This window comes from Schistocerca cancellata, chromosome 7, assembly GCF_023864275.1.
Source record: "Schistocerca cancellata isolate TAMUIC-IGC-003103 chromosome 7, iqSchCanc2.1, whole genome shotgun sequence".
Classification (NCBI taxonomy): Eukaryota; Metazoa; Arthropoda; class Insecta; order Orthoptera; family Acrididae; genus Schistocerca; species Schistocerca cancellata.
In genome coordinates, this window is record NC_064632.1 from 67,216,604 (window position 1) to 67,241,817 (window position 25,214).

The 25,214-nt window shown below is 38.6% G+C and overlaps 1 protein-coding gene across 1 annotated transcript in view; it reads left to right on the forward strand.

Moving 5' to 3' along the window:
• The window catches only part of LOC126092647 (sodium-dependent neutral amino acid transporter B(0)AT3), a 98,031-nt gene that overhangs the window by 42,091 nt on the left and 30,726 nt on the right, over positions 1-25,214 (forward strand). The window contains exons 2-6 of the mRNA XM_049908369.1: positions 6,471-6,703; positions 15,852-16,073; positions 16,351-16,461; positions 24,479-24,720; positions 24,803-24,941. Coding sequence (XP_049764326.1) covers positions 6,471-6,703; positions 15,852-16,073; positions 16,351-16,461; positions 24,479-24,720; positions 24,803-24,941 — 947 coding nt within the window. The remainder of the gene's footprint in view (positions 1-6,470; positions 6,704-15,851; positions 16,074-16,350; positions 16,462-24,478; positions 24,721-24,802; positions 24,942-25,214) is intronic.

The window sequence follows — 25,214 nt, forward strand, 5'->3', positions numbered from 1 at the left end:
CTCCATGGCACTGTTAAATTCGACACTGCATCCTTTTAGTTAGGTAGGATGAAAACCAGTTTAGCTTTTCTGGTAATATATCACCTGCATCTACATAGCCTCCTTGTCGTGTGTGGCATAGAGTACTTTGTGTACCACTGTCGCTTTCCCTTTTCCAGTCGCGAATGGTTAGCGGGAAGAACGATTGCCGGTAAACCTCCGTAAGTGCTCGAATCCCTCTACTTTTATCTCCATGGACTTCTCCGTCCGCAGCTCGTGGTCGTGCGGTAGCGTTCTCGCTTCCCGCGCCCGGGTTCGATTCCCGGCGGGGTCAGTCAGGGATTTTCTCTGCCTCGTGATGACTGGGTGTTGTGTGATGTCCTTAGGTTAGTTAGGTTTAAGTAGTTCTAAGTTCTAGGTGACTGATAACCATAAATGTTAAGTCCCATAGTGCTCAAAGCCATTTTTGGACTTCTCGCGACATATGTGTAGGAGAAAGCAAATATATCTGTTGACACTTCTAGGAACAAATCTCCGACATAGCCGCGGACGGAAAAAGATACTGTAAGAACGGGACCAACGGCGACTGAAGAGAATTATTCAACCTGACAGAATGAACCCTTCCGCAAATTGCTGCAGAATTCAATACAGGGCCATCAGCAAGTGTCAGCGTGCGAACCATTCAATGAAGCATCATCTGTGTGGGCTTTTGGAGCTGGAGGCCCACTCGTGTACCCTTGATGACTGCACGACACAAAGCTTTATTTCTCGCCTGGGCCTGTGAACGCGGACATTGGACTGTTGATGACTGGAAACGTGTTGCCTGGTCGGACGAGTGTCGTTTCAAATTGCATCAAGTGGATGGACGTGGACGGTTATGGGGACAGTCTCATGAATCCGTGCACCCTGCATGTCAGCGGGGGACTGTACAAGCTGGTGGAGGTTCTGTAATGGTGTGGGGCGTGTGCAGCAGGAGTGATACGGGACCCCTGATACGTCTAGATACAACTCTAGCGGGTGACACGAACGTAAGCATCCTGTCTGATCACCACCACCTCTCTTTAGGTGGTGGTGGTCTGATCCCCTGCATCTGCATTCCGATGGACTCGGGCAATTCCACCGGGGAAATGCGACACCCCACACGTCCAGTATTGCTGCAGATTGGCTCCAGGAACACTCTTCTGAGTTTAAATACTTCCGCTGACCTCCAGACATGAAATTAAATTATTTAGCGTATCTGGGATGCTGTTCAAAAGAGATCTCCACCCCCTCGTACTCTTACGGATTTATGGACAGCCCTACAGGATTCATGGCGTCAATTCCCCCCAGCACTACGTCAGACATTGGTCGAATCCATGCCACGTCGTGATGCGGCACTTCTGCGTGTTCGCGGACGCCCTACACGATATTAGGCAGGTGTACCAGTTTCTTTGGCTCTTCAGAGTATTTGTTTATGCTGAGGGTCAATTGCCACTACTTCACCAAGCGTCGATCCACTGCAGGTCTTTCTGCAATTCGCTACAATTTTCTAGCGCTGAGATTTCTCTGTATAAAACTGTATCAACCGCGAAAAGCACCATGGAAGTTCCGATGTTGTCTATTATGTCATACACATATTGCGGAAAGTACTATCCCTGTAACACTCCCTTAGAGTACGCCCGAAGTTACTCTTGTGTCCGAAAACTTTTCTCCAATGCTATGTTCTGCTTGTTAGTTTATTTGCTGGGAATATGTATAAATATAACAATTTTTAGAAGGCAGTACATGTCGTCCTTGTTTTATCCCGTGCATCTAATGTCATGTTTAATTGCCAAACGATTACAAAACACTAGTTTCCTCGCTCAATGGAGCTGTTTCACTGTTGCATAATTTTCAATAAAATTTTACTATCTATGCATGTTCTTTTTTCTCATCTTGGGTATTGTAAAATGTACGAATTTTTAGTTTCAAAGATTTTCTCTTCTGTGAGAAGGGAAAATATCGAGTTCTAGTGCGAACGTTGCAACGTATCACGAATGCAAAGCAAAGTAATAAAATTAATTTTAAGAAAACACAAAGTGCAAAATTTGCTACTGTAACGTGAATGAGCACCCACTGCACTGACGGTCTGTGTGAATGCCACCATTTGAGATGCACTGCGGAATGTTATGACGTTTCGTTCCGTGGAGTCCAGACTTAACCAGAGTTGAAGCCATCGCCATCGAAGACACTGGCTGGAGGAAGCCGTAGGATAGACTATTGATACTATTTGTTTATTAATTTGTTTAGTGCCATCAGAGTCCACAGAATAGCATAAAAACATTTGCTTTGAAGGATGCATCGTTCATCGAGACAGATACGGTGAAGACGCTGGGAGGAAGAAGGCTCAGGTCGCCATTAAATTTCGCTGTCGAATCCTTAAACAGTTGAAGGTAAATGCTGCAACGGTTCCGGCAAGAGCGATTTCTTTCGCAATCCTTGCGCATCCATGTCATAATGACAGAATCTCCTCGGGACACTCTTCAAAGGAAATTTACTCCACAACAAGAGGCGGAGTGGTTGAACAAGAACATTTCTTCTTGCGGTACTCAGACGCTGTCAAGAGTATAATCGCTGTAGCTACCAACAAATTCAGTGTGCTCTTGGTATTGGATCAGCAATTTTCTCGTACCTTCTAGAGGGAATCTTCGGCTTAGAAAACTTTTTGACCACACGGTAAATAGCTAAGTGGTGCAAGTCCTGTTAGCAGATTGATAAGATCTAATTCTGTCAGCTCAAAATCGATATCCAACATCACAACTAGTGGCGGAAATTGGCTTCAACGTTCTTAGTCAGAAACTAAGTTGTGCTCGTTTATCTAAATCTTCCCAGACGATTCCGTTGCAGTTAAACAATATACAGCAAAGAATGTCGGGAAAGAATGATACACTATCTGCTTTCTTAGTTACAAGTTGGAACAACATCTTACACACTGTAGATCCGTGGTGTTGCAGTGCGCATTTGGGATATGTGGAACCAGTGAATAGAGAACTGTTAACGAAAATTTGTTCTACCACAATAACAGCCCGAACACTGGGTGACCAAAATATGAGCATTTTCTGATGAGCTCTAAATCCAAAAATTTCCGCGTATACCTTCAGATCAAAGTGTAATCTCAGGTCATTTCTTTCTCTTCTCAAAAGCGAAAGAAACACTTGTGGTCATCGGATTTCGTTCCTCGAACTATTTGCGTCTGATTAAGAAATGTTCGCAAACATCTTTCCGTAATACTCAAACAGTGGATAATCCACCACGTGTTTTGAGAGACTGCACCAACGCGTATATCCTGAAGGAGAATAATGAGACTGCATGAATTAATTTTAAGATAGAGGTGTTTGTATGTATTTGAATGCAGCTGTGAGCACAAAGCATTGTGAGCCGTAAGATGCAATTATTGGTGGAAGAAATCATTGGGCGGACCCGTGTAGTAACCCTAACCTTGGGATTTAAAATCTAATAACTATTCATCCACACGACCACGTAATGCGTTCTTAACGCTTCCCATGACCCTCTAAATCGACGCCTGTATCTCATTACAGCTTCAAATTCTGCGTTACGGGTTCACTCCATGCCTTTATTTCTATAATTCATCTATTCTTCATTTAACTTTATCGTAGCGACGTCTCCCCCCCCCCCCCCCCACAATCAAACCTCCCTTATTTTTACTGGTAGCAACTATTAGTGCAGAAGTCCGCCTATTCATGCATTATTAACTTCATAGATGACGCATGCTTCACAACTATCCCTGTTCATGGATTTCCATTGTTTTTTTTTTTTCAGAATAGGGAGTATCTATAACTGAAGCTTTCGCAGAACATATCCATGTCAAATCTTCCAGAACAGCTTTACGTGAGGTGATTCTGGCCATGACTGTTGGTGAAAGTAACTGTTTCAAACGGCGGAATTTAAGTAAATCGGCATCTCCCCTTGCTTATAAGTAAAAGATGTATTTTTTCTCTCATATGAAAACAATATGGGCGATTACAGCAATCAAAGAACTCCCAGATTATTATTAACGAAAATTAATTCCTGTAAAACCTAAGTACGAATATTTAGAAATTTGAGCAGCGCATTTGTTCCGTCTTGAATTCATTATTCTGTTCGAGCTTTTCCAGTCTCTCACTTTGCAGTCGCTTAGCGCTATCGATGCACTTTCGGAAGTGAGAACAAAAGAATTAGTCTAATAGTCAAACTCCTGTAAGTTACTAGTATTTTACATCCGAATCTAAAGTGCTGATGCCAATCTGACTAACGTATCTCGCCAAAGATTTCCTCGCACGTCGTAATTTTCATGATTGCCTGATTCAGCTTTCGTGAATAACCAAAAGCTCTTGCAACATTCAAGACAGGGAAACAACATTCAAGAAAGCAAACATACGACTACTGAGTGAGGTAAAATAACTATGCGATATAAGGTACAGTGTTTCATGCAGGCACACTCTTCGGATGAGAGATCTGCTTTCTAATAAAGCGAAAATGTTCAAACAAATACAAATTTGGACTTTCACGAATGACAGGATTTCGCTGCTCCAAGTTTGTCAGTGATAATTAAGTCATAAAAACGAACGGTTCATGGTTAAACTGAAAAACAAAAAAGTCTTTTTTTTGTTCATATAAGGCGTTCCTTCTATCTATTTGACTACGTAAATCGGACAGCTAAAATAAAAATGTATTTTTCGAAATTCTCCGCAAAATTTTGCAGTAGGGGTTCTACTAACTAATGCACAAAGAATACAGATGAAACGTAATTTTACTCAACTCCAGTTGTAAATCAATTTGACGCGCATTCGTTCACTTGCTACTAAAATAAACTGGTGGCTTACCTAATTATGGCTTTTCTAACGATACACACGAAGCCGCTAATGAATGTACTTCACACAAAAAGGTTTCACCGAGTCCTTATTTCAAAAGACGGTGTGGTGAGACTACCTCACTAAACTTGTTGATTCATGTTTTTACTGGGTTATCACTACCGGTACGTATTGTTTTTTTACACACGTGTAACTTACTGCGCATCTTTTTCGCATGGCAGTCTCGAGCTATGACGTGCTTCTTACTAATTAATTGTTCCATGGAAAACGGTCCCATGCATTTAACTGTCACAGAGCTTTCTCTGTACTTGCTCTGTTGCGAACTTTATGCTAGACCGCCTCTGCTTACAACTGCTCATCACCGACGACTAAATGCAGTAGGAAAACAGCGCAGTGGCGCAGTTGCAGGGTCACTAGAACACCGCAGTTGCAGGGTTGGTAGGACGACCTGCGGGGTTCGCCAAGGAATGGAATATTCCACTCGCCGATAAAGCCAAGCCCCTCAGCACCCCCACCACCGCTACTTCCAACATGTTACGTTCTATCCTCTCGTGTATGCATTACGAGAATTTATTGCGTGGATCGAATAGCATTCCTGGTCCTTATTATTTTATGTATTTCCTTTCCAGCTTCTTCCTCATTTCGCTTCAGTACCATCTGGCATATTTCAGAAACGATAAAAAGAGATAAGAAGAACAGCAAATAACAAAGGACAGGGCGCATGACTGTTTTAGACATTCACGTTAACAGTTCCGATGAGGTGTCGGAAATATCATGAAAGCAAAATTCGTACCGGTACTGCAGTTTTAAAATTGTTATCATAGATGTCTGCTTATAACCATGAAGCGGAGAAACAATATAATGTTTTAATTAGACGCGATAAATAATAAGACATATTTTACTATCCGTCGTAACGATTCTCCAATGGAAAACAGATTCTCTGATTACAGTAATTTTTTGTCATAAATATTGGGAAAGCGAACAAGCTATCAGTACAAGGGGACGTACCTTCTGCCATGCCCTTCATAGTAGTTTGCAGTGTATAAATGCAAATGTAGATGTAGAACAGTTGAAATTTTCTGTACCAGCTGGAAGTCTGAACAGGTACAAGTGCTGAAAAGACGACAGACACGAGAAAAACTATGTAATGATTCAGAGTGTGAAATCGTAGAAGATAGAGGAAATCAAAATGACTCACAGGTCTGTCTTAGTTCAAACATTGATGTGAATAGGAGAAAACTCTTTCACTCTCTTCTACAAGACAAACACCAAATGCGTTCAATGACAGATGTAAATGTTAAGTTCTGAATCGTGATAAAGTAGAGACGATATGACACTGAGGGTCATAGCGTCTTGTAACAGCACGTGCACGTGTGAATAACGTAGTCATTGAGATAGAGAAACCAATACGTGATACCATGCCTTTAAATAAATGCTTTAGAATTATGTACGTTAAAGAATCCTTCATTTATGAAAACTACGTTATTGTTGCACATGACTGTAACCCTGTTCTATAGCCTTGAAGTAGTACTAATTAATTATTCTCCATTGTTACATGACAGTGTCACCTGTATCATAGCGGAAAAAGATATATTTAATTTAGTGATGAACCAGCCACGTCAGAATGGTCGTGCTTACAGTTATTTGTTTCTTCTGTTGCAGGTGCATTCCTGATACCCTTTGCCGTAATGCTTGTTCTGGAAGGGATACCTCTTTTCCTCATTGAACTGGGCATTGGACAACGCATGCGGCTGGGATCCATGGGCGTCTGGAACACAATACACCCTTGGCTGGGAGGAATTGGCATTGCTAGTGGAATAGTCACGTTCTTGATCTCGTTGTACTACAACGTCATCATCACTTGGTGCTTCTATTACCTGTTCAACTCATTTCAGGTAGGAAGAATCCCCCTAATTTCTGCCATATGAATTTTTTGAACCTTGCTTTTCTATTGGAACATGGATTTGTACAATATGAAACGTTAGTCTCCGAAGAAATAAATCTACACATTCCCTTATCCAAACGAAATTTTCAGAAATATATAAATTTAATTCTTCATTTCGAGCTGCATTGTGGATCATAAAAATGATAAATACTGATGAAGAAACTGTTCAGTCTCACAGTAGTAAACACGAAATCGACAACAGAGAAATTTTTTGGGTAGTTTAACCCTTCATCAGATAGAAACTTATAACTGAATCCTTCTAATAGATGTCATCAAAAATCCCAGTTCACACATACATACATACATCAGACTATTTTCATTAGAGGACACTACAGCTACCCAGCAATTGCTTGGTATAGTTGCAGTAAGTGGCGGTCATGACAAGATGCCTAATAATAGCAAATGCTTTCGTTCATTCATAGCTTTAGAAAAGAAACAGAACCTTCTGGGGTGTGTAACAAGTCAAGGTATAGATTAATAAAAAGACAAGAACATTGATCAGAAAACTACTTGGCACATATTGTTTGTAAGTCCACTTATTACAGCAACAGACAGACTTGCTCCCTTTGAGGGAGGATGTTCACAATGAAATGGGTATCAGTGACCATGATGCATCTGTAGCAACATGATTAACAAAGCATGAACAGTAACTAAAAAAATTAATTTTATTGTTTACAAAAATAGATGAGCCAGCAGTAATGCCTTATATCTAGGAGGAACACAAGCATTTAGCTCTGGCAGGAGCATGTAAGGAACTGTGTCTCGAGTTTAGAAGTACGAGGATGGTTTGAAAAGTTCTCGGAATGGGATAGAAAAAAAGTACTTACATCACTGATGCTTTTTTATTTTTCAATGTAGTCTCCCTGTAGGTTAATGCACTTGGTCCAACGATGTTCCAGTGCTTTGATCCCATCTCGAAAATGAGTTTCCTCCAGGTCTGCAAAATAGTTGTCAACTCTGGCTATCAGTTATTCGTTTGAAATGAATCTTCATCCCCAACAAAAATTTTCAGTTTTGGGAAGACATGGAAGTCTGACGGAGCCATATCAGGTGAATAAAGTGGGTGTGGCAACAATTCATACCTTAGTTCGTTTAATTTTGCCATGGCGATGGCACGTGTGTGTGGGCGTGCATTGTCTTGATGGAAGATGACTTTCTTCCTTGCCCAGGAGGTTAGCATAGTATTCTACAGTAATTTTTTCCTCAGTGGGGAGATAATCTACAAACAGAAACTGATGCCATGACCTTTCCTGCCAAAGGAATTGTCTTTGCTTTCTTTGGTGGTGGAGAATCAGCATGTTTCCACTGCTTTGATTGTTGTTTTGTCTCTGGAGTATAGCAGTGCACACAAGTTTCTTCATTGGTCAGAAATCATTGCAAAAAATCTTGTTCATTTCTCCTAAAATGGGCCAAACATTGTTCCGATATGTCCATTCTCATGTGTTTTTGATCCAGCATCAAGAGTCATGGCACCCATCTTGCATATAATATTTTCATTTCTAATTCTTCAGTTAAAATGTGATATACCCTTCTGGATGACATCTGGTAAGCATGAGCAGTTTCATGCACTTTCAATCGGCGGTCCTTCATGACCATTTTGTGCACTTTTGCAATTATTTCTGGAGTAGTGACACATCTTGGCTGACAACTGTGTGGATCATCATCTAAGCTCTCCTGACCAAATTTAAATTCATTTGTCCACTTGGCAACAGTTGAATATGAAGGAGCAGAGTCCCCCAGTGTATTCTGGTAATTGACATGATTGTCCTTTGCTTTCATGCCTTTCTTTACGAAGTACTTAATCACTGCTCGAATCTCGATTTTTTTCCATCTTCGCAAATCATTATGCGGGAACAACAACAGAGCCACACCACTGCCACAGCTCTCTTCCAAGAGCACTGATGTGGCACGTGTTTACAGGCAATAGTCCAATGAATATCACGTGAACAACTCGTTGCACTAGTGCTGACCTCCATGGTGATTCCAAGAACTTTCCAAACTACCCTTGTATATTTGACCAAGTATTGGATAGATATGTACCTAGTAGAACAGCTCATGATGGGATGTACCTCTGTAGTAACAGGCTCTGTAAAGGAATTTCTCAAGAAGCAGTGACTAGTGTTCAATATGTGTAAAACAAAGCATACGACTATAGACAGAGATACGCTGAATGAAACACATTTTGATGTTGAAAGAGCAATGCATGAACCCTTCGATTACTGCCATAATAGAGCCTTGTCAAAAGACCTCAATTCATATGTTTATCTACAAAGAAGATTCAGAAATACTGCACCAATGTAACTGTTGCACCACTGCAAAGATGAGTGTTGTTGATATTAATGTCAGAGGGATTGAGAAATAGTTGAAATTGCTAAAACACACAAAAGTTACGGGGCTGATGGAGTCTCTGTGAGGTTCTACACAGAATTTGCAGCTGAGTTAGCCTCTCTCTTTAACCTTAATATGCTGTGGATCCCTCAAACTAAAAGCTATGTGCAGTTGTTGGAAGAAGGTACAGGGCACACTTACCTAGAAGAATGGTACTAGAAATGATCCACAAAAACTACTGCCTGGAACCATTTACATCCATGTATTGTAGAATCTTAGAACATAATCCAAGCTCAAATATAATGAAATATATTGAACCAAATGACCTCCACCAGCACTGATTCTGAAAACATTGGATGTGCCAGACCCAGCTGCACTGTGCTCACATGACATCCTTTAAACCAAGGCTCAAAGCAATCAGGCAGATGCAGTATTTATTGACTTCTAAATCACTTTTGGCTCAGTGCCACACCAATCAAACATATGATCATATGGTGTATCAAACAGAATTTGTGATTGGACTGATGATTTCTTGGTAGGGAAGGAGAAGCTTGTTACCTTGGGTGGAGAGAGATTTACAGATGTGGAAGTAACCTCAGGTGCATCCCAGAAAAGTGTCTTGAGACCCTCACTGTTTGAATTGTATGTTAATGAGCCGACAGACAATGTTAACAGAAACCTCAGATGTTTTGCAGATGATGCTGTTATCTGCAGTGAATGACTATCTGGAAAAATCTGCACAAATATTCAGTTAGATCTCAATAAGATTTAAGGGTAGTGCAAAGATGCCAATGTACTTTAAACACCCAGCAATGTGAAATTGTGTGCTTATCAAAGCGAAGAACATAGTATCCCGTGACTACAATATAACTGACTCACAATCGTAACTGATTGACTCATATAAATACCTGACTGTAATGATTTGTAGGATGAAATGAAACAATCACAAAGTCTTAATCATAGATAAAGCAGGTAGTACACTTTGGTTCATCCTTGGGATGCTAGGAAAATGCAATCCATTTACAAAGATGATTCCTTATAAAATACTTGTACAACTCATCCTAAATAATTGCACAAATGTGTGGGTCTGCATACCAAATAGATATATACAGTGAAGAGCATCATGAATGGACACAGATTTGTTTGACTCGGGGAGATACTGGAAAAATTGAACTGGCAGACACTTAAAGACGTGAGGAATCTAGGGCTGTGTAACTTGCCTACAAATTCCTACCATAAGGACTGCAATGACTAAATTAGACTGATTACAGCACGCACAGAAGATTCTAAGCAATTATTATTATTATTATTATTATTATTATTATTATTATTATTATTATTTTATTATTATTTTTTGACCATCCAATTTATCATATGCAATGATATGAGATTTGTCATGTTTCGATGCTGAAAAAAATTAATAAAATTACCTTATGTAATAGTGCCTAAGAACAAATCTTAAGTTTATGAACCAAACACATTAAAGTTTATATGGTAACAATTCAATAATTGGGTAGAAACAAGAAACAGTTAGCAGAATGAATTTCCACTCTGCATTGTAGTATACACTGATATGAAACTTCCTGGCAGATTAGGCAGATTAAAACTCTGTGACCAGGACTTGAACTCAGAACTGTTGAGTCTCAGTCTGGCACACAGTTTTAATCCAACAGGAAGTTTCATATCAGTGCACACTCTGCTGCAGATTAAAAATTCATTCTGGAAAAATTCCCCAGGCTGTTGCTAAGCCATGTCTCTGCCGATGGTAGTAGATGAGGAACTGGTGGAAGTAAAGCTGTGAGGACAGGCCGTGAGATGTGCTTGGGTACCTCAGTTGCTAGAGCACTTACCCATGAAAGACGAAGATTACGAGTTTGAGTGTCAGTCTGGCACAAAGTTTTAATCTCCCAGGAAGTTTCAAGAAACGATTAATTTAATATTGTGTACTGTTGGGGCAAATTATACTGAACACTATCTCATATCATGTCAGTGACATTGCCATAAGCAGCACTTGATAATAGCACTGTTAGTTATGAACACCCAACTTCTTTAGTAACTCTGTACATCAGCCCAGTGACACGTGGCTGCGTGTAACTTGAATTATGAGACAGATGTACTGACATTCTGAGAATCCATGTATCCACTAACACTAAAAATTTCCACTTATTAACATTTTTAAGCTCCTTTTTAAAACTGGACAACTTTAGAAGAGCACTATAAAGAATTTTGGGATGATATATGATACTGGGATTTCTTATGTAGTTCTGTAGTTGTTGTGGTCTTCAGCCCAGAGACTGGTTTGATGCAACTCTCCATGCTACTCTATCCTGTGCAAGCTGCTTCATCTCCCAGTACCTAGTGCAACCTACATCCTTCTGAATCTCTTTAGTGTATTTATCTCTTGGTCTCCCTCTACGATTTTTACCCTCCACGCTGCCCTCCAATACTAAATTGGTGATCCCTTGATGCCTCAGAACATGTCTAACCATACGGTAAATCTGCTGCCCTCGGGAAAAATTATGTAGTTCTATATGAAAATAATTAGTATGTATTGTTGCAGTCATGGAATGCACTGTTTATAGAAGAAAACTGGGGGTGAGGTTTCAAAAAGCAGATACTTTCATAGATATAAATAGATGGAAAAGACATAATTTTAAGTTCCTTAAGGATTTCCCTACATGGCTCCCAAGCTGCAGCACCTTTTATTATTCTTGTTGCTCATTCTTGAATAGTGAGTGAGTGAGTGAGTGAGTGTTTTGCCAGACTTGAATTGTCCCAAAATAAGAGACCATATCACTGTTTTGCCAGACTTGAATTGTCCCAAAATAAGGGACCATATCACAATAGTCTATGCATAAATTCAAAATAGGGACCATTACTATTTGTTCACTGCAGTAGTTTTGTAGCATTCTAAATTTACATTTTGTAGCATTCTAAATTTACTTAACATTTTGAGCAGTTCTGTATGTTTATCCCACTCTAGATATTAATCTAGCCAAATTCCCAAAAAAATTTTATTCAGAGTTTGTAATAGCTTCTTCTTGCCTAACTTCACAATTTTATTGTGCTTTACATTATTTAATTTGTGGCTGAAATTTATCAATAATGTTTTTATTTCTCATTCATAAATAATCAGTTATCCCTAAATCATTTACTTGCTTCTTTTGTTGTTATTTCTATTTTTGTGTGCGACAGCTTAATTTTGAGCTGTGATAAAGAGACTTGTATAATGAACAAGACATACAGTATCAGTTTATGTTAAACAGGTTGGTTAGTCATTTTTAAATATCAGGAACAATTTAGGTGCCAGCACTGAACCTTGGGGTAGTCCATAACTAACTTTCTTATATCAAGAGAAGTATGAGGCATGTGAATGGAATGGGGAGGAGCTCTAATAAGGGGGGAAGTACCCACTACCATGCACTTCATAGTGGTTTGCAGAGCATAGAGGAAGATGTAGATGTTACTTTGATAAATGTCCAAGATCCATGACATGAGGTGATCATATCAATTATGAAAAATAATCTTATCATTTTTGAAGATTAGGTACTCTGATGACATTTACAAAGTTGCCCTTTAGAATAGAATACTGTAATATTCTATGTGCCCTGTCTAGTTTATTAGGTAACTCAAATAAACAGACTGGGTGAAAAGACCCATGAGATGTCACATGAGTAACACCTTCTCAGGTCTTGGTAATGGCATCAACAGGGCAATGAAAAGTGTCCACAAGCCTGTTAAAATATGTCACATGCAGTTGAAGCCATCGATTATTAGATCCATTAGAGCTAACAGATTGTGAAGATTTCCCTCTGACATTTGTCATGGGGAGGGTCACACGGACATCTGGTACTACTTTTACACAATATGTAGAGCCCAAAGTGACCAGTGTGTCCTTTTAAGAGGTAACAAATACTTTATCTACATCTTCAAGCCACTGTATGGTGCATGGCAGAGGGTACCTTGTTCCACTACTACTCATTCTCTTTCCTGTTCCAGTCACAGATATAATGAGGGAAAATGGCTGTTTATATGCCTCCATGCAAGCTCCAATTTCTCTTAACATATTTCCATGGTCCTTATATGCTGCACATTGGCAGCAGTAGAATTGTTCTGCAGTCGAATTCAAATGCCGGTTCTCTGAATTGTCCCAATAACAAAGAATGTTGTATTATCCCCAAGAATTCCCATTTGAATCCATGAAGCATCTTCATAATAGATACATGTTGACTGAACCTACTGGTAACAAATCTAGCTGCCCACCTCTGAACTGCTTCAATGTCTTTCTATAGCCCACTCAGGTGAGGATCCCAAATCTCCATAATACTCGCAAGTTGATCAAACAAGCAATACTTAAGAATGAGTTCCACTAGTGCTCTGTATTGGGTCTCCTTTACAGATGAACCATACTTTCCTAAAACTCTCACAATAAACCGGAGTCAACCATTCGTCTTTCCTATTAGTGTCCTTAAGTGCTTTTTCTATTTCATATAACTTTGTAATATTATGCCTAAATATTTAATCAGTGTGACTGTGACAAGCAACACACTACTAAAGCTTTATTCAAATGTTATGGGATTGATTTTGGTGCTCATCTGCATTAACTTACATTTTTCTGCTTTTAGAGGAATCTGCCATTCATCACACCAACTAGAAATTTTGTCAAAGTCATCTTGTCCCCTCCTGCGATCACTCAATGACAATACTTTCCTGTATACTACAGCATCATCAGTGAACAACTGCAGGTTGCTGTTCACCTTGTCCTTCAGATCATTTGTGTATGTAGAGAACAAGGATAGTCCTATCACACTTCCTTGGTGCACCTCTTTTGATACTCTTGTCCCTGTTGAACACTCGCTGTTGAGGAAAACATACTGGATCCTATTACTTAAGGAGTCTTCAAGCCACTCAAATATCTGGAAACCTGTTCCACATGCTTGTATCTTCATTAACAGTGTGGAGAGGGTCACCATGCCAAATGCTTTCCGGAAATGTAGAGTATCGAACCTCCCCATTGCCCTTCATCCATGGTTTGGAAGATATTCTGCAAGAAAATGGCAAGCTGAGTTTTGCATGAATGATGCTGATTTGTGGACAGAAGCTTTCACATCTAAAGAAAATTTATTATATTGAAACCATAAATATGTTCAAGAATTCTGTGGCAAACCTATGTTAAAGATTGGCCTATAATTTTGCAGGTTCTGTGAGCTTAAATTTTTACATTAAGACAATATCAAATACTAATTCCACACAACACTCAGTGGTATGTTGACTGGTCTACTCAAAATTAATAGCTATTTGAGAACCGGGCTCTAACAGATAAAAGATTGTAAGTAATTTTAGTTTTCAGTGGAGAGTGTGATTTCTAACGTTACTGTCGGGACAGCGGGTATAGTCTATGGTTATGAGACATTTGCATCTATACTACTGTGCAGCTATTGTGATCACTTCTAATTTTTCTGTTACCTATTCACAATATTTGCTCTACATTAAAAGCTGTTGTATGAAATAACATATAAGATTCTAATTATCTATATTCTCAATTTATACAAAATTTATCTCCCTTGTTGTATCACTACCATTTGTCACATGAGTTGTTACCAAAATAAAAGCAACAGCCTTAATTAGTGTGTATTAAATGCATCCACTAGATGCCAGGATTATCAGTGGGCACACTTACCTTGCCATTCCTCTTGCACCCAAACATGGTAACCGTAGGAGAGAATTTTTATGAGGGAATCTCGTGCTTGGTCCTTTTAAAAAGAATTAAAAGTAAACTATAATTTATTAATTTACTTGTAGAATTATCAGTGCTGTTCAACTTGCATTACTAGTGTTTAGAGGGCAGTGATCTGATGGCTAGTATAAAGTAATTTTCAAGGCACTGGAATAATGTATGAAACTCCCTGTTGGATTAAAACTGTGTGCCAGACTGAGACTCAAACTCAGAAAGGCAACAGTTCTGAGTTCAAGTCCTGGTCACAGAGTTTTAATCTACCTAAGCTGCCAGGAAGTTTCACATCAATGCAGAGTGGAAATTCATTCTGCTATTATCAGATAATAATAAAATAATAACAATAATAATAATAATAATAATAATAATAATTGCTTAGAATCCTTTGTGCATGATGTTATCAGTCTAATTTAGTCTTTGCAGTCTTTATGGTACGAATATGTTCTGCTGTACCTGAGTTCATGAGAAGGTACTTTGGGAAGATGTTTGATCTTATATTACTAAGATTCTTTTGGAAATTATCAGTATACATTTTAATGCTACTGAAACTTACATCCATCTTTATGTCCAGAATCATTATTTTGTTGTGCTGGAGTATAGTTAGAGCATTTCGTAGGAAAAGTGTTTAGGATGTACATAGTTTTTTATTTGAAACTCTTCTCTTCCCTTTCAGTTTCTTGCATTTTGTAATACAAAAGAGAGCCTGTGAATAACAAAATTTTCATGCAAGCCTTTTGTTGATCTCATAACCGCATGAGCACAATGGCAGATCATGTCCAATTAAAAGGGAAACAGCATTGAATCTTGCTGTGTACTTTAGTATTTCTGTAGCATAAACAAACCTTGAATTTCATTTTATTCATTGTGGTACTGAGAGCAGTTATTCTGTAATGCATGATTCTGAGAATGTTGTGTGTTACCATAGTCAATTCTGTTGACTACCAGGACTCTGTGATTCCACCTTTTATGGGCCATTCAGTTCAATTGTAAATTATAATAGTTTTAACAAATACCATAATAATATCTTGATTTACAGAGTCCTTTGCCCTGGGCATCCTGTCCTGTAATCAATGGCACAGAAATTGCTGAGTGTGCAAAATCCTCTGAGACAGCTTATTTCTGGTACCGAACAACACTTGACGCATCACCAGCGATTGATGACCCACAGGGCCTGAAATGGTGGATTGTAGTCCTCCTCCTATTGGCCTGGACCATAGTCTTCTGCATAGTCATGAAAGGCATTCAATCTTCTGGGAAGGTACTAATTTTGTATTTCAGTTCTATTTAAAACAATTTTAGAAGACTCTTATTTAAAAAATAATGACTATTTCTTGTTTTTAATAAATGGAATTGTGCTATTGGGTTGTTAATGTATCTCAATGTTTTTTAAAAAAATGTTTTGTGTGTTAAGGGATGGCTTAAAATGTATGTGAGTAACAAAATGTCAAACAACAGTAATGCTATTTCATATTTAATTTGTAGTAAATAAGTATTTAATTAGACTATTACAAATATGAGATGTTATTATGTTCCAGGTTGTCTATTTCACTTCCCTGTTCCCATATATAGTCCTTACAATCTTCTTCATAAGAGGATTAACATTAGAAGGTGCTAAAGCAGGAATAGTGCATATGTATACACCGAAGGTAAGAGCTATAAATTTGTTTATTTTTCTGTTATTTATACATGATAAATTGGAGCTAACTACTTCTGAAACATGAGTATTTTTTGGTCCTTCATTCTTTTATAATGTGTTTTATCCTCACATTGCCTAACACGGCTTCTGTGTCTGAGACCGTAATTGTTCGAAGGATCTGCTTTTCATCGCATGACTCCTGTTTAGGTACTGCTTTTTGTGACAGGATTCTCATTTCTGTAATGAATATGAACCCAATATTTTACTCCAGTAATGTGTTCAGAAAACGCATTAATATAATTTATATTAAAATGTAGACAGATACTGAAGGAGACACTTTACCATAAAATACATTATTTGTGTGGTTATGATATATCATAATGTTGCATAATATTCACAAGCAGGGAGACTTACCTAGTCATATTAATTAACCACCTGAAGAATGTTCCTGCTGGAGCACTGAAAATCCAAATATGCTCCTCTTTAAAATACTGTGATGAAAAATGGAGACCAGCTGCCTTAATCCTCATTCAGCTTCCCTCACAAAAAAAATTGTCATGCAAACATATTTGTGCTCTTTTAACATAGAACGTTCTAAATCCTTTTACCCAATCTCTCTTCTGTAGTTAAGCCTTTATGCTCAGCATTTCCCTCTCGGTGCCACTGTCTATATATGTATCTCTGTTACTGTCTTATTTTTCTCCCATTGACACTTTCTTCTGTCTGTGTCTCCCACTGTCACTGTCTTCATTCCTTTCCTTCACTCTTCCTTAGCACTGTTTCCTTTGCTGCCACTACCACTGTGTCTCTGTCCCAATGCTGTTTCTTTGGCCCATTCTTTTTCCCTGCCATTGCAACTGCCTCTTTCTTTCTTGCATATAGTCTGCTGCCTTTCTCTTCTGCCCCCATTGTTTCCTCTCTGCACATGTCCTTGATGATGGTTTGCTTGGGGTTTTGACCCATAGACCAGGAAACTTTAGCATGTGGGTATAGGGGATGGGGGAAAGTGGGTAAATTTGTTCATCCTAAAATTTGACTAATAGTCTGCAGAGGAGGGGAGGGGGGTCGTTGCCCGCACCACCACGCCCCCATGGCTATGTATAGTCTCCACTCATCTCTCTCTTTTTTTCCACTGTATCCTTTCTCTTTTGCTCCCACTGCCTCCTCTCTCTCCTCTTGCTCCCACTGCTTGTATTTCTATCCATCTCTCTTCCTCTTTTACTGCCATTGTCTCTCACTGACTATCACTATCTCCTGTGTCTCACTTTTCACTACTGTTGTCTCCATCCATCTCTGTTTCTCATTCACTGCTATCTTCTCCCTCCCACCATCACTGTCTCCTCTCTCTTCCTCTCCCACTGGCACTGTATCTCCACCATTACTCTCTCTCTTTCTGCACAAAAAAGGCAAGCCAAAACTTTGGTGAGGAAGGTGAAATGATGACGGAGGCAGCTGGTGTCCCACTTTTCTGTCAGAGCCTTTTAAAGAGGAGCATATTCACTCCTTTTTTGCTTGCTCCTTTCTTTTCCCTGTTACAGCAGGGTGTGCTGCTTAAACAGAATGAATCCTGTGATGCATTTACATACTTCAACACATAAACAACAAAATAGAATGCATAATATAAGGTTAATACAACACAAGTCCACTTTACACTACTTTACATAAAAATTCAAGACTTTTTAGGTTATACCTACAGCTTACAAAAAAACGCGATGTTTGATTTGCGAGTACAAAGAATTTTATAAGACAATAATTTTTTATAAGGTGCTTAATGCTGCCAGGTGACACTGTCGAAGAATTTCTAGTAACACAGCATGTATAGGTATGGAGTACCCATTATACTGAGACAGTGCATCGTAAAGTTATATTGATGAAAAGATAGTGACCAGAAACATAGCTTGGTGACCTCAGAACCCTTGTGATGACCCCAGAAACCTTGCCATATGTTCACTACATTATGGGAAAATACATTTGTGCCTCAGACTGGATATTACACACGTATTTTATGTGTGTAAGTATGGTAAATTCAAATCTCTGGATCTCAGCAACATATAATGACATTCTAGGTTCTCTGAGAATGTCATCTGAAGAATGTATGGAAAAAATTTTGACAATTTGCCATGAACAGAAATTATAGAAGTGGCATCCCCACAGTTAGTATTGGTACCCAAATATAGTGGTTTTTCGAGATTTTCTCAGGAAGCACCTATAAACAAATGGTGCTTTTATAAGCCATCTGAGGCCCACCCTAGACCACATTTAACAGGGAAGAACCAACTGATTTGCTCAGTTTGCTTGGGCTGGAGAGGTGTGTAATGTTTAAATTTTACCTGGTACTGTAGAATAGCTAGAGTATGCTATTCTTCCGATAGGTATACAAATGGTTACTAGGCCAAGGCTACTGAAAACACTTGATCCTTTATCTCTGTGATAAATAGAACCAGAGATACAACCACCTGAAAAGTTACATTTTTGTGTGCAGCTTTTTGAAACATATTGGTACTATAAACTGTTATGCATGAATCAATAAGCTTCAGAAGTTGGGTTTGAAGGTTTATTGTACTTGAAAAGATGTTATTTAGTGTGTAATGGTTGGCCAGCATTGAAACCATGGATAAGATCTAATGGCAACCTGTGGAACCAGCTGTTTCTCAAGAAAATATTTGCAATTTTCTATTGGAATCACGTTGCGTTACATCAAAATGGGTTACTATAGGAATGTATGTGACACTTCTAAGGACACAATATGTATAGGTTGTACACCTATTTGTAAAAAGGACTCAAATTAAGTAAATGAAATATATTTTAGATCAGATATTTTCAATATGTTTTTAACTGTGACAGCATAACATCAAAACAAACAGAAAAATCACAAAAATAAACTTTTTATCAAGTACCAGCAGATAGCACTAAGATTTGAAGAAAAATGTGTTGCTTTCCTTGTCTATGAAAAATTGGTAGCCATGAAGCCCCATTTCCTTTTTTGTGTATCATTAAGTTTTTTGATTGTACACATGGAAGAAGCCTGGAGATACTGACAGGTTTCAGATAGATTATATAATGGTAAGACAGAGATTTAGGAACCAGGTTTTAAATTGTAAGGCATTTCCAGGGGCAGATGTGGACTCTGACCACAATCTATTGGTTATGAACTGTAGATTAAAACTGAAGAAACTGCAAAAAAGGTGGGAATTTAAGGAGATGGGACCTGGATAAACTGACTAAACCAGAGGTTGTACAGGGTTTCAGGGAGAGCATAAGGGAACAATTGACAGGAATGGGGGAAAGAAATACAGTAGAAGAAGAATGGGTAGCTTTGAGAGATGAAGTAGTGAAGGCAGCAGATGATCTAGTAAGTAAAAAGACGAGGGCTAGTAGAAATCCTTGGGTAACAGAAGAAATATTGAATTTAATTGATGAAAGGAGAAAATATAAAAATGCAGTAAATGAAGCAGGCAAAAAGGAATACAAACGTCTCAAAAATGAATCGACAGGAAGTGCAAAACGGCTAAGCAGGGGTGGCTAGAGGACAAATGCAAGGATGTAGAGGCTTATCTCAGTAGGGGTAAGATAGATACTGCCTACAGGAAAATTAAAGAGACCTTTGGAGAAAAGAGAACCACTTGTATGAATATCAAGAGCTCAGATGGAAACCCAGTTCTAAGCAAAGAAGGGAAAGCAGGAAGGTGGAAGGAGTATATAGAGGGTCTATACAAGGGCAATGTACCAGAGGACAATATTATGGAAATGGAAGAGGATGTAGATGAAGATTAAATGGGAGATACGATACTGCGTGAAGAGTTTGACAGAGCAGTGAAAGACCTGAGTCGAAACAAGGCACCGGAAGTAGACAACATTCCATTAGAACTACTGATGGCCTTGGGAGAGCCAGTCCTGACAAAACTCTACCATCTGGTGAGCAAGATGTATGAGACAGGCGAAATACCCTCAGACTTCAAGAAGAATTTAATAATTCCAATCCCAAAGAAAGCAGGTGCTGACAGATGTGAAAGTTACCGAACAATCAGTTTAATAAGTCACGGATGCAAAATACTAACGCAAATTTTTTAGAGACGAATGGAAAAACTGGTTGAAGGTGACCTCGGGGAAGATCAGTTTGGATTCCGTAGAAATATTGGAACATGTGAGGCAATACTGACCCTATGACTTATCTTAGAAGCTAGATTAAGGAAAGGCAAACCTACGTTTCTAGGATTTGTAGACTTAGAGAAAGCTTTTGACAATGTTGACTGGAATACTCTCTTTCAAATTCTGAAGGTGGCAGGGGTAAAATACAGGGAACAAAAGGCTATTTACAATTTGTACAGAAACCAGATGGCAGTTATAAGAGTCCAGGGACATGAAAGGGAAGCAGTGATTGGTAAGGGAGTGAGACAGGGTTGTAGCCTATCCATGATGTTATTCAATCTGTATATTGAGCAAGTAGTAAAGGAAAGAAAAGAAAAATTCGGAGTAGGAATTACAATCCATGGAGAAGAAATAAAAACTTTGAGGTTTGCTGATGACATTGTAATTCTGTCAGAGACAGCAAAGGATCTGTAAGAGCAGTTGAATGGAATGGACAGTGTCATGAAAGGAGGGTATTAGATGAACATCAAAAAAGCAAAACGAGGATAATGGAATGTAGTCGAATTAAGTCAGGTGACGCTGAGGGAATTAGATTAGGAAATGAGACACTTAAAGTAGTAAAGGAGTTTTGCTATTTGGAGAGCAAAATAACTGATGATGGTCGAAGTAGAGAGGATATAAAATGTAGACTGGCAATGGCAAGGAAAGTGTTTCTGAAGACGAAAAATTTGTTAACATCGAGTATAGATTTAAATGTCAGGTAGTTGTTTCTGAAAGTATTTGTGTGTAGTGTAGCCATGTATGCAAGTGAAACATGGACGATAAATAGTTTAGACAAGAAGAGAATAGAAGCTTTCGAAATGTGGTGCTACAGAAAAATGCTGAAGATTAGATGGGTTGGTCACGTAACTAATGAAGAGGTATTGAATAGAATTGGGGAGAAGAGGAGCTTGTGGCACAACTTGACTAGAAGCAGGGATCGGTTGGTAGGACATGTGCTGAGGCATCAAGGGATCACCAATTTAGTATTGGAAGGCAGCGTGCAGTGTAAAAATCGTAGAGGGAGACCAAGAGATGAATACACTAAACAGATTCAGAAGGATGTAGGTTGCAGTAGGTACTGGGAGATGAAGAAGCTTGCATAGGATAGAGTAGCATGGAGAGCTGCATCAAACCAGTCTTAGGACTGAAGACCACAACAACAACAAGTTTTTTGATAAATTAATAATTTAGTTCTCCAGGCAAAATTTATATGATCAGAGGATATGTCACCTCCAACTGTTGAGAAGAATTATTGAGCAGCCATATGAAATAACAATGGTCATTGTCCACGTACTGAGCTCTTGAGATCATTGTTGGAGTACGTCCCTGTGTGGTCAGTCACATTCTCTCATCTCCTGCATTATAGAAGAGGTAGTTTTCTGGTTCTGTTTTAATACTTTGTGTGGTGCATGGTAAAATCAAAAGAGCTACAAGATGCTCATAGAATTCCAAAGGATGTGCTTTAGGGTAGGATTCCAACTTTCTGTATCTTGAACTGATGAAAACTCTTTAAGATGAAGTTTTATGGAGCTTGATCTTTGCAGACAGTGTGCTGTAATTGCTGTGGTGTAACAAAATGATGTGGGCAAGATTTGAGAGGCTGTACAGGGTGATTTGAGGACCAAATTGAGGGTGCAGATCTATTTTTGGAAACATCATCCAGTGGTGCTAGAGAGTGTCAAAATTATAGGAGCCAATGCCTGCCACTGAGCTCCCCCTTCAGCAGGAAAAATGAATTTGTATGCTGTATGGTGTCATGACAGGTGCAGTAACATTCAGCACCAAATAACATCATGAACACTGTCAGGCCCATTTGAGAGAATTTCACTTCCAGTTCGTCAGCATACAGTCTTGTATTAGCTGTCAGAGGGGTTGCTTTGAGACAGTCATTAGAGCTTATAACTTTGTAGTATCATTTCCAGATTTGAGTTCCTGTCCTCATTTGCTTTCTCAAGGCATCATCTACAACTCCTCCATCTATGTCAGCAATCACTTTGTTAAACCTTGTATATATTACCAGAAATCTAGGACATGCTAGAGCATCATGACAGAAATAAAACCTCATTTGTACTCGTGGCCTGATAAAATACCATTTGCATCTTTTCTGAGTGGAAAGAGTAGAGGAGGACTGTTGTTGTTGTTGTTGTTGTTGTGATTTTCAGTCCTGAGACAGGTTTGATGCAGCTCTCTATCATACTCTATCCTGTGCAAGCTTCTTCATCTCCCACTACCTACTGCAACCTACATCCCTCTGAATCTGCTTAGTGTATTTATCTCTTGGTCTCCCTCTACGATTTTTACCCTCCACACTGCCCTCCAATACTAAATTGGTGATCCCTTGATGACTCAGAATGTGTCCTACCAATCGATCCCTTCTTCTAGTCAAGTTGTGCCACAAACTCCTCTTCTCCCCAATTCTATTCAATACCTCCTCATTAGTTACATGAGGCCAACCAACATAGGTAGGAATGATCATCAAAATAAAAATAAGAGAAATCAGAGCTCGAACAGAAAGGTTTAGGTGTTCGTTTTTCCCGCGCGCTGTTCGGGAGTGGAATGGTAGAGAGATAGTATGATTGTGGTTCGATGAACCCTCTGCCAAGCACTTAAATGTGAGTTGCAGAGTAATCATGTAGATGTAGATGTAGATCTACCCATCTAATCTTTAGCATTCTTCTGTAACACCACATATCGAAAGCTTCTATTCTCTTCTTGTCTAAACTATTTATTGTACATGTTTCACTTCCATACATGGCTACACTCCATACAAATACTTTCAGGAACGACTTCCTGACACTGAAATCTATGCTCGATGTTAACAAATTTCTCGTCTTCAGAAACGCTTTCCTTGCATTGCCAGTCTACATTTTATATCCTCTCTGCTTCGACCATCATCAGTTATTTTGCTCCCCAAATAGCAAAACTCATTTACTACTTTAAATGTCTCATTTCCTAATCTAATTCCTGCAGCATCACATGATTTAATTAGACTACATTCCCTTATCCTCGTTTTGCATTTTTTGATGTTCATCTTATATCCACCTTTGAAGACACTGTCCATTCCGTTCAGCTGCTCTTCCAAGTCCTTTTTTGTCTCTGACAGAATTACAATGTCATCGGCAAACCTCAAAGTTTTTATTTCTTCTCCATGGATTTTAATACCTACTCCGAATTTTTCTTTTGTTTCCTTTACTGCTTGCTCAAGAGAAGGACTATGGAAGGAAAATGTTGGGTCAGAAAGGACTAGAATTTTAGATTTCCATTTTCTTATAGGTATAGTTTAAAACATTTTAAGCAGCATAACACAGCAGTGTGGTTATTCAGACAACTAAATGTAAAGTTCTGCCTGTGATTACAAACTACATGTGTGTTGCAATGATCAGATGGAAATGCGGAGTGTCAAAATTGATAATATCAGAATCATGTTTTACTTGGACCAATGCTAAGGGCATCAGAAAAAGAGGTCTTGTAAAAAAATTAATTAACATGGCTAAAGTCATTGCAAAGAAGACCTCAAGAGTCAGTACAATGAGCTTGACAGGTACAGAGAGCTGGAGTAGTCCAGTATAGTGCCCAGCTTTTGAAATAAAGCAGCATTTAAAGACAACATCTGGAGAACTGAGCTCACTTACTCAGGATAAACCCTGAATAATAAGCACAGATTATTTAAAAACCAGGAATCTTCAGTGATACTTAATTTCAGAAGGTGTTTGTCCACTTTTTGAGAGGGCTAGTGTCAGAACAGTTGCAATTACTATGAAGGTCTCTGCTGAAAAATGTAATGTGGAAAAATGTAACTGAATTTAGAGACTCAATGTCATTTTACTTGTTTTTTGTGGTAATCTGATACTCTGTACCAACATGTGGATTCCTAATTATTATTCATTTATTTTCAGGTTGAAAAGCTTCTTGATCCAACTGTCTGGCTTGATGCAGCTACACAAGTGTTTTATTCATTTGGGTTGGCTTTTGGATCACTCATAGCTTTTGGCAGTTACAATCCGCCAAAAAATAACTGTGTTCGTGATGTTATTCTTGTTTCTATTGCAAATGCATGTACTGCTATTTATGCCAGTGTGGTCATCTTCTCAATTCTTGGTTTCAAAGCCATGACTATTGTACATAAATGTATTGATGGGTAAGTTCATGTGGATACACTATTTTTGTGTACAGTATTTCTGTGTAAGTAATTTTAACTGTATAATAATTTCCACTTACAGGAACACAGAAAAACTATTGCATATTGGTTTCAATGTATCAAAAGATGATTATGAAGACTTCATGAACAACTTTGGAACTAATGACACTATAAAAGCATTGCAGCTAGAGGACTGCAGCTTGGAAAAGCAGCTAGATGAGGTAAATATAAAATTTGAATTATTTACATTTTATTGTCTGCATATATAAGCAAGGATGATATTTTGATTCAATTATTTATAATTACTATGAGACTTTTATTAATATTGATTTCTTTACTGCCTACTGATAGACAGTGGAGCAAAACCATTCAGCATATCACCTATAGATTCTTCATTTTGTTTAAGAAAGTATGAATTGAGAAAACATTTTGTATGCAGTTGGTCTATAACTGCATTCAACAATCTGTTTTCACCTAAATGGCATTTTTCTTCA